The 10389-nt window shown below is 43.0% G+C and overlaps 1 protein-coding gene across 1 annotated transcript in view; it reads left to right on the top strand.

The window, feature by feature from the left end:
* Positions 1-1906: 1906 nt before the first annotated feature.
* Positions 1907-10389, top strand: part of USP42 (ubiquitin specific peptidase 42) — a 32195-nt gene continuing 23712 nt past the window's right edge. The window contains exons 1-3 of the mRNA XM_012638899.1: positions 1907-1991; positions 6880-7129; positions 9248-9448. Of these exons, the coding sequence (XP_012494353.1) occupies positions 6889-7129; positions 9248-9448 (442 nt within the window). The 5' untranslated portion in view covers positions 1907-1991; positions 6880-6888. The remainder of the gene's footprint in view (positions 1992-6879; positions 7130-9247; positions 9449-10389) is intronic.

Consider the following 10389-nt stretch of genomic DNA (forward strand, 5'->3'; position numbering starts at 1 on the left):
TGAAGGTTTGTCAGGTGTGAAACGGAAAATGAAATTAGGAGCCAAATTTCTAATGTGATTTCCAAGAGAAGCATTTTGAAATACCACAAAGCTCAGATGAATATTGAAGATTTGGCGTTTCGGTTCCTTTCCATTCTGATTTAATCATTTGAAAGTCATTTGGAAAAGGCAAGCAAATTCCTGAGTCCATCCCTATAGCTGTTCTGTTCTTAGAAAACTCTTAGCAGTGTTGAAAGGGCTGTGAAGGTGAAATTCCATATCCATTCATCAGCAAGAAAGTTGCAGTGTTAATCCTGAAAGTGAGCACTGAATTTTGGAGGTTTGAAATTCACCTTTCCCCTGTTGTTTTCTCAGAGTACTTCAGCATTCTGCTCCAAACATACAACTGAGATATATATCTATATATAATTACTTGAGTAATTTCTTTCCATAGTAGTAGCGAAATAAGTGCTATCATAAAAGATATGTGCAGCTGGGCATGGTGTGCTATGCCTGTAGTTCCAGCTACTTGGGAGGCTGAGGCAGCAGGATCCCTTGAGCTCAAGAGTTTGAGGCCAGCATGAGCAACATAGCTAGACACCGCCCCCGCCCCCAGAAAACATATATGCACCCCATAAGGGGAGTAATACGATTCTGATGGGGGAATCACAGAAGACTGCGTGGAAGAGAAGGCATGGATAGGCTTTCTTCAAGAATATAGGCGTGGGGTGGGGCAGGGTGCTGGAGTTTGTAAGAAAGTCTGTTATGGCTAGAACACATAAAAGAGGAAAGGGAACTTGGGGCTTTCGATGCCAGGCTAAGGAGTTTAGACTTTTCTGCAGGCCAAGGAAAGCTCTGAAGAGGGAAGAGTCACACGATCTGACCTGTGTTTTTTAAAGCTCACCCAGGCCACAGTACAGGGTGGATAGGGTGGAAAAGTTGTGCGCATCAGAGATGAGACTGTTGAAATGGGCTTGGTGAGCGAAGAAAGGTTGACTCAGGAGGGTCAGCACCACAGCCTGTGGGTAGGTAGGTCAGGTGGACCTGACTTGATGTAAGGGGTTAGCTCTGGCGGGGAGGGAGAGAGGCAGTGAGAGAGGAAGGCCTGGTCAGTGCAGGAGAGTGTCCCCTCCTTAAAAAAAGCAGGGAGGAGCAGGGTCACGGTGGAGGCAGATGCGACGACGAATTAGTTCTCGGTTAGGCCTCGGGGTGGGTACGTCCAATACGGGATTGGACGTACGGAGCTGGCACTCAGAGCAAGAGCTGGTCCAGTTGCCCCCCGAAGTGTGTAGAATGCTGGGATTTGAGGTGAAATCTTGACGAGGTGAAGAGGTCTACCTCTTTCCGGAGTCAAGTTTAAAAATCTCCCTTTCTTGTAACAGCGTGTGAGTCTACGGACAGTCCAGGGTACTTAAAGGCTGCGTCTGCTAGGCCGAGGGACGCGAGCGGTAGTCGCAGAGGGGGAAGCGCACAAGGAAGAGGTTTGCACGGAGCCAGGTCCATTTTGGGGGTTCTAGCCCTGCTGCTCCAGGCGCCCCGGGCCTAGCCTCCGGGCTCGCTGCAAGGCAGAGGCGCAGGCCCAGGGTCCGCTAGCCGCAGCGCGCCGAGCGTCTCTGCTCGCGGAACGGCCAGCGGAAGGAGCCCTGCCCCCGGCCGGCGCCGCGCGCCTGCCAGCCAATCAGCGCGCCCCCTGCGCAAGCCGGCCGGCGCTCTGGTGACGCGCAAGGCCTGCCTTCGCCCGCAGCCCTTTGGCGACGGCCCCTCCCGCGCCCGTCCGGCCCGTTAGCTGCGCGCCGCGCCTCTTGTGCGACGGCCCCTGGGCGGCGGCGCGTGCAGGCGGCCTTGGCGCGCCCCCTAGCGGCCCGGAGGGGCGCTGCGGGCGCGGCGCTGACCCGGAGGCGGCGGCGGCGGTGCCCGGATGGAGGCACGTCATTGTCCCCCGCCGGGCGGCTGGGCTGTGTGCGGCGGCAGCGGCGGCCGAAGGGGATGGAGCGAGCGCCGAGCCGGGTCAGGTAAGCTCCCGCCTCCTTCTCGCCTGCCGCAGGCTGGCGTGGGGCTCGCGGAGCGCCCCGCTCGCCTCGGCCGCAGCTGGCCCGGGCGACCCTCAGCCGGCGCGGCCCGCGGGGGGCTGGCGCGGCCCCTCGCGCGCCGCCCCCTCCGCAGCCGCGGGCCGCCCGGGACCCCGCCGTGCCGGGGGCAGCGCCGCCACCGCCCGGCCGGGCCAGGCCGCTAGGGAGGGGGCGGCGGCCGGCGGCGGTCGGGCGCCTGGAGCACCGGGCGGCGCGGAGAGGCCGGGCCCCCCGGTTGCCATGGACACTGCTCTCCCACCCCCACCCGGCCCCAGCCCGCCCCCTCGGCCCGTGGGCCGGGCGGGCTGGCGGGAGGCTCCAGGGCGGCCTGGCCAGCTTGGGTCGGCCGGGTGGGCGTGTGCTGGTCGCGGACCGTGGAGCCCGGCCCGCCCGCCGCCCCCCGCGTGGCTGCCACCTTCCGCCCCCGAACGCCCCTCGGAGCTCCGGGCTCGCCTCCCCACCCCCACTCCATCACTAACAGAGAGACAAACTTTCCCACCCCGGGCACCCCCTCCCCGGCCCGCCCTCGCGGGGCCGAACACCTGGCTCCTCCGCCGAGTGTCCGAGTGGCCCACGCCGGCAGCCCGGGAGGAGCGGCACCCCGAGGGGAGGCTGCGGCGGGCGCGGGGAGAGGAGGAGCCGGGCGGCGCGTCCCTAAAAGCATGTGTGCCTCCGTCACGTTCTTTATCTGTGGGGCAGGAAGAGCCAACTTACCTGGAAGGCGGGGGGATCAGTTTCAGATGTTGGAAATGAACATTTGACGGGACAAGTTTTACAATCTAGGACTTTAACCGGCCTGTAATGAATGCAGTTGAGATTACTTTTGTTGAATAGCTCTTATATTCACGGAGGCCTTAGGCTTGCTTGTTTATGGGAAAATATGTTGGTTATTTAAAGTAAATACATTCAAATAATAGTAAAACTGTTTGAAAAACTGTTTAGTTAACGCGTCTTTTTCAAGGTAACAGCAGTATTATAGGTTCTCATACATTTTTTGTAGAGTCTTAATATTTTTCAAAGAGTTGTAAATTTTAAACATAATTCTACTCTTTTTGCTGTATTACTCATTCAGTGTGCCTAAAGGGTATGAATAATCAGTTTCACTTATTTGTTTTTAATTAGGGTCAGTTTCACTTTCTTTTCTATATCATTGGTTCAAGTCTACACTAAGTATTTGGTTTGTAAAGGTTAAGGCTAGTTGTTTTGTTTACTTAAATATCAGTAAAATCAAGGTTGTGTCTTTTTAAAGCTTGTGTGTTTTTCTCTTAAGATGGAAATGCTACAAGAACGTGGATTACATTGTTTATGAAGAAACAGTGTAACAGTTTCTTTTAAATGTGTTGATATTATTGCCTCAGTGTATGTGGAGTGGCACAATGTTTAGATAGTGATATTCTTTTAAAAAAATGAAAAAAGAGTAATGCATTCTAGCATTTGATCATCACAAGGGAGACACGCCACATAAAGGACTGGGAATTTTAAGGCTTTTGGGTAAAAGATTATAGTACTCAAAGCAAAGGAAACACTTGTGAAGTCTCATTCCTCCACACACATCCAACCTTGATTCGTGTTTGTGGTGTTGCTTTTTATTATTATTTTTTTTTATTTGGTAGAAAAGGGGGCTCTCTATGTTGCCCAGGCTGGATTTGAACTCCTGGGCTCAGGTGATCTTCCTGAGTAGCTGGGACTACAGACACAACTGTGCACTGTTGTTTTTTTAAAACATGCTCTTGAAACTTTGTGTATAGCATCAGATGATGTTGAGAGAAATTTGAACTTTTCATTGAAATAGTTGCTTAAAAGCCCTGATATTTATAACAGTAATATTTAGAAGTTTTACTGAGAGTAAAGAACATATAAAACTTATGAATCCTAAGTCGTACACAACATTGTTTGACTTCAAGAAAGGTTATGTCTGTAGCAAATGGAGTTGAGTTTGATACCTGATGGCTGAATATACAAATCAAGAATGGATGGTTTGGGTCCGTCTTTCCAAAATTATAATGCTATATGTTTATTGATGATGTGAGTTGTGTTTTCCTTAAATTTTTTTCATTTAAGAGGCTTTTTCCCTTCAAAGAGGTAATTGGAGCAAGTAAAATGGTTTTATTTGGTCATTTCTTTTTTTTTTTTTTTTTTGAGACAGAGTCTCACTCTTTTGCCCGGGCTAGAGTGAGTGCCATGGCGTCAGCCTAGCTCACGGCAACCTCACACTCCCGGACTCAAGCAATCCTCCTGCCTCAGCCTCCCGAGTAGCTGGGACTACAGGCATGCGCCACCATGCCCGGCTAATTTTTTCTATATATTTTTAGTTGTCCGATTAATTTCTTTCTATTTTTAGTAGAGATGGGGTCTCGCTCTTGCTCAGGCTGGTTTCGAACTCCTGAGCTCAAACAATCCGCCCGCCTTAGCCTCCCAGAGTGCTAGGATTACAGGTGTGAGCCACTGCACCCAGCCTGGTCATTTCTTAATGATTGTCCTGAAGGGATGTTTATCCTGGGAAAATCAAGGTTTCTGCTATTTAGTATTATTGTAAATAAAGCTGGATTAACCTTTTCTTATTACTCTCTTTTGGCTTTCTTCTTCCTCCTTCTCTTCCTCCTCTTCTTTTGTTTTCTTTCCTTTGTCCCACCCACACTGTTTCATAATTTCTTTTGACTAGTAGATGAGGAAAGTGTAAACTTTATTTGGATGATACAGCTCAAGCTTTCTTCCTGGATGAGGATCATATATCTTTAACTGATTTAAAATTTTAATTCAGTTTTTTTCTTAGTTCAGTAAGATCTCACATCTTTTCTATTTCTACATAAGAATCAAAAAACTTTAAAGTTGTACTTTTTTGGGTGGTAATCTTAATTAAAAATTACCAGCCAGGCACAGTGGCTCACACCTGTAATCCTAGCACTTTGGGAGGCCAAGGCAGGAGGATCCCTTGAGCTCACGAGTTCAAGACCAGCCTGAGCAAGATCAAGATGCTGTCTCTACTAAAAATAGAAATATTAGCCAGATGTTATGGTGCAAGCCTGTGGTCCCAGCTACTCAGGAGGCTGAGGCAGGAGGCTCTCTTGAGCCCAGGAGTTTGAGGTTGCTGTGAGCTAGGCTGATACCATGGCACTCTAGCCCGGACAACAGAGTGAGACTCTGTCTCAAAAAATAAAAAAATTAAAAATTACAAACAATGAAATCGAGGCTTTTAAAATAACAAACTTATTGTGAGCAGTCAGTACATGATCTTTGTCGAAGTGGCAGGTACATGGGTATTTTATTATCCATGCTTCACAGTATGGATAATACTTTTTTGTACTTTACAGTATATTAAATATTTCTTAAAACAAATTTTAAAGGCCGTCCAGAGTTTTTTAAGGATTAAATGAGGTACTGTATATACATCACTCAGCACAAGCTGGTGCTAAAAGCAAATGCTAGTTGCTGCCTGTTTCCAGAATTTGTTCATTCATTTGTTTAACACATGTATGGGAAGCTTTCTCTGTACCAGGTCAGGGGATATAAATAAGAACGTGGTAGATCAACAAGTAAAACAGATGTGGCGTAAATGCTGATGGGCTACCATAGACATCAGCACGAGGGTGCTGTGGAACCTTTTAGGAGGGGTTCTAAACCAGTCTTGGGGGAAGGAGGTTGTTAAGGAAAGCATCCCAGAAGAAGTGAATTTTAAACTGAGAATGGCAGTGTTAACTGGCTTGAAGGTGCAGGGATGGAAAAGAGTAGGCAAAGAGCAGCATGTGCAGAGCCCGAAGAGAGCAGGAACAAGAAATGAATTCAGTACAGTAAGGAGTGTTCTAAGAGGTTACTAGGTCAGACACTGCCAAGTCTAGGTGTTGAGATATTGTGCTGTGGGCAGTCAGGGCACTCCTGAGAAATTTTCTACAAAGAAGTGGCACATCTACATTTGGCTGCTGTTGGGCAATTTCAGAAATATTCCTAAAAGTACTCTGTTGACTAGGTGGCATAGCCAGAAGGAAGTGCAGCTGGCAGTGTTCAGCCTGGCTCCTAGTTCCAGTTGCTTCATTTTATATACCCTATGGATTCTGTCTTGTCTCTCACAGGTTCATTGTGAAAATTAAGCAAGTTAATGTATGTTCAGCAACTAACACAATACACAGCACACAGAAAATAGTGGTAGCCCTAAGATTTTAAATTAGGATTCAGAGAGAAAATTATAATTAGGGACTTTCGTAATATGTATCTGTGTTCAAGTTTGATTTCAGTAATGTCTACGGGTTTCATTTAAAAGTTATACATACCATATAAATGAGCCTCTTCAGAAAAATGGGTTTCAAAGGTGAGACTTTCTATAACTATAATTTTTTAAAAAATGTATTTCCTACAATGTCATTTTGGACTTTCAGCACAAAATTAAGTCTAGATTTTCTCTTCACGTAGTCAGGCCTTTTCCCTGAGGAATTATATACGAATTGAAGATTTAGTCAGATGTCTTGGTCTGTGTTTCTGGTTGTAAGCAGTAGAGAAGGAAAAATAGGTACTTAGCAAATAGAGTTGGAAACTAAAGTGCCTGATTATAAACTGAAATATCAGACTTTTAGGGTGAATGGAATAGAATGAGAAGTTCTAATCAAATACTTCATTGAAGATTTTAAAATAAAAATTGTTGTTATATTTAGATTAGCATGATGCTCAATGTCCCAAGGAAATTATTACAAAAATGTTAGAAAATACTGTTGTTTTTATATTTGGGTGATATGTTTGAAAATAATTTAAAATGACTAGAATAATTCTCTAGAATCTGATGGTAGCTAAATAATTACTTTTTTCACCTTATCAAACATATGTGTGCTTTCATCTTTTCCAGAGTTGAACAATGACCATAGTTGACAAAGCTTCTGAATCTTCAGACCCATCAACCTGTCAGAATCAGCCTGGCAGTTCTGAGGCAGTCTCACCTGAAGCCATGGATACAAGTTCTGCCAGCTGGGGTGCTGTGTCTTCATTAAATGATGTTTCAAATCACACACTTTCTTTAGGACCAGTACCTGGTGCTGTAGTTTATTCGAATTCATCTGTACCCGATAAGTCAAAGCAATCACCACAAAAGGATCAAGGTACTATTTTTTAAAAGACAGAATCTCTGCCATAAACTCCTGTGTAAATGCTGACAGTTGGTGGGCAGTGTTAGAGAGGGGCCTATTTGGCAAGGCCTGTTGCCACTTGAGTGACTGGCAGAGTTGCATTACTTAATGAGTTTCATTTTCCTCGGTTACTTGTTCATGATTAACATATATATCACACAACAAGATAGATTATTTTGAGTTGCTAGAATATTAGTACTTTCTTTTACTCCTAATTTTTTGAAGAATAAACTTTATCTTGGTGTGAATTGAGACAGACAAACATTACATTAACTTTCAGTTAACCAGTAGTTGTTATAATTCCCTAAGTAGGTAGATATCTGTCTTTTAAAAATTCAAAAATGGTCTTTTAAAAATGGTTGCCTTTTGACAAATGGGCTCTACCCAGCTTTTTTTTTTTTTTTTTTTTTGCTAGTTAGAGTTGACTGTAATAATAAAGCTCGGTCTAGGAGCAGATAATTTAAATGTTACATTTGTTAAAATAATATAAATTGGTTACATTTGTTAAAATTCATCCAGATAAATGAGACATTGACACTTTTAGTTGGTACTTCTAAGACTTTTGGATTTGAAGACTTCAAGATTTGAAATGCACAGAAAGGTAATAGAATTAGTTCCTACTTGGAATGTTGTTTGACTTAAAATAATTTGATCCTCATATTGTTTTGAGTTCTCGTAGTCAGTTTCATACTGCCATATATGGGAGTGGGTGATGTCATTTGCTGCAGGTGTTTTTTGAGGGAGAGTTTATATCATGAAACAACTTAATCAAATGTTTCGCACAGTGGTTTAAAGTCCTTAGGCTCCTTACCTGCAAGACTTTCCCGCAGGACCCTTTTCTCCACTGGCTTCATCAGCCTTTGATCATGTTGCTGGGGGCTCCTTTCTCTCCGTGTTCCTTGGGACCTAGCTCACATCTCCTTGCTCTGTCCCTTTTTAGGGTCCTTGTCCCATTTTCCACAGACACTGTTTTCCTAATTTTGCTCTCCATTCCCCACCAAGCCAAAGCCTATCTTTGCATACTTAAGTAACCATTAATATTTCTACTCAAATAGAGAATCATCTGTAGAGCATCTCATCATTGTGTAGCACTGAGGAACTGGCAAGCCTTTGAAAAATTAGTCTTGTTATTGATGATTTTGAACTTTTCTAAATAATTTGTTTGTTGAGCTTTACCTGAGTTCTGTTAGTATACTTAAATCTGTTTATAAGTGTTAAAAATAGATAAAATCTTTTTAGGTCACATATAGTATAATGTATTTACAAGTGTTTAGAGTGGTACCTGACAGCCTGAATTCAAAGCCTGTTTCCTTCGTGGTAAAATGGGGATGACATCAGTACCAACCATTAGGATTGAGACTGTGTGACTCCTAGTAAGGGCTTAGCACATGAGGTGATGGTGAGGAGGACGGTGATAGTGGTGGTACTGAATCAGCATCCATAGCAAATGTTATAGGGACTTGACTTATCCTGAACTTTGTATTGATTGTGGTGTTTATTTTTAAAACTGTTTATTATGAAAAATTTTAAGTAGATATAAGAGAGTTATTATAGTAAATTCTCATGTAGCTATCAGCCAACTTTGACATTTGTCAACTCATGGCCAATTATACCTCCCCCTACTTACCCTCTCCATTATTATTTTAAACCAAATCCAATACTTCATATTTCATCTATAAATATTTTAGTGTTGTATATCTAAAAGATTATTTTCTAAAAATTAAAAATGTCTATTAAAAATCTAGTCAATGTTCATATTTCCCTGGTTGTCATATAATTTTTTTTTAAGCAATGGTTATTCAAAGCAACATCAAAATGAGATCTACATTTTGCATTTGGTGAATATGTCTCTTAAGTTTCTTTTAATCTGTAACCTGCTCCCCTTTTTGTCCTTGCAATTTATTGAAGAAAGCAAATCACTTAAAGTTTTTCATATTCTGGGTTCTGTCTTTTAAAATGTGTTTTTCTCCTTGGTATTTAGCTGGTAGAGATACAGAATCTTGTTCACATTCAGGTTTGAGTGTTGGTGTTTATTTAGCTTCAGAAGCACCCAAAGCTTTGTTTTTAAATGATTGTTATTTATTTTTCTAGCCCTAGGTGATGGCATTGCTCCTCCACAGAAGGTTCTTTTCCCATCTGAGAAGATTTGTCTTAAGTGGCAACAAACTCATAGAGTTGGAGCTGGGCTCCAGAATTTGGGCAATACCTGTTTTGCCAATGCAGCATTGCAGTGTTTAACTTACACGCCACCTCTCGCCAATTATATGCTGTCACATGAACACTCCAAGACATGTAAGTGTTCTGTGTTACGATATTTTTGTAGTATCGTGATATGCTAACCTACTTTCATTTTTTCTCTGAAATGAAAGTGAAGAATTAAGCCAAGAATTATATGACTAAGAAGTTATTCTTTTAGTAACCAAGGAGGAAGAATCTTATGATTTGTATTCAGGTTGCATAAAAGGCATTTTGCACCTAATTTGACCCATGAAGGTATTTAAAAAGAAACATATTTTATCATCATTTGGCATTTCTGAACTCTCTGCTGGTTTTCTCCACTTACTATGAAAAAGTAAGTGACATAAATGATATTAACCACTTGGGACAAGCAGGGTTAAGACATCCTACCCCTCCTGGCATTCATCCTGTGTTGGAAGGCTTGATTCATTTACAGGCTTGTAAGCCTTAGAGGAGAGGAACCCTCTTCCTGCTGCCTCCGACCTTCTAGAATTCATGTAGGATTTTCTTACCATCTTCAAACCACAGGTCAGGAAATCAGTTAAAACTTACTAAAATGTCTTTAATTAAATAGAAACCAACGCAATGGTCAACTGTCAAAATTCAAAATTTAGAACATGTGCTTTTGAGGTTTTGACCTACATGTACCATAAGTATCCTTCAGCTTTTATAAATGGGGCTCCCTGTTCTTTCATCTAAATTGATTACTCAGATTCATGTATGTATGTTCTGGTACTATTCATTAGTTATTAGGATGAAAAACTTGGTTTCTTTTTGAGTAGTTCTTTACTTAATGTAGAATTTAAACTGATTCTTTTAAAATTGTTTTTTTCCCTCAAAGAGCAAAGTAATGGTTTTAAAGAATTTGGAAAGTACAGAAAAATTTAAACAAACCAAAAAAAAAAATTACCTAGAATCTCACCCCACCTAGCGGTGTTTATTATGCCAAGGGGTTTTAAATTACAGAATGAAAGAAAATATGAGAAAAAAGAAGA

This window comes from Propithecus coquereli, unplaced genomic scaffold (genome assembly GCF_000956105.1).
Source record: "Propithecus coquereli isolate 6110/MARCELLA unplaced genomic scaffold, Pcoq_1.0 Scaffold137, whole genome shotgun sequence".
Classification (NCBI taxonomy): domain Eukaryota; kingdom Metazoa; phylum Chordata; class Mammalia; order Primates; family Indriidae; genus Propithecus; species Propithecus coquereli.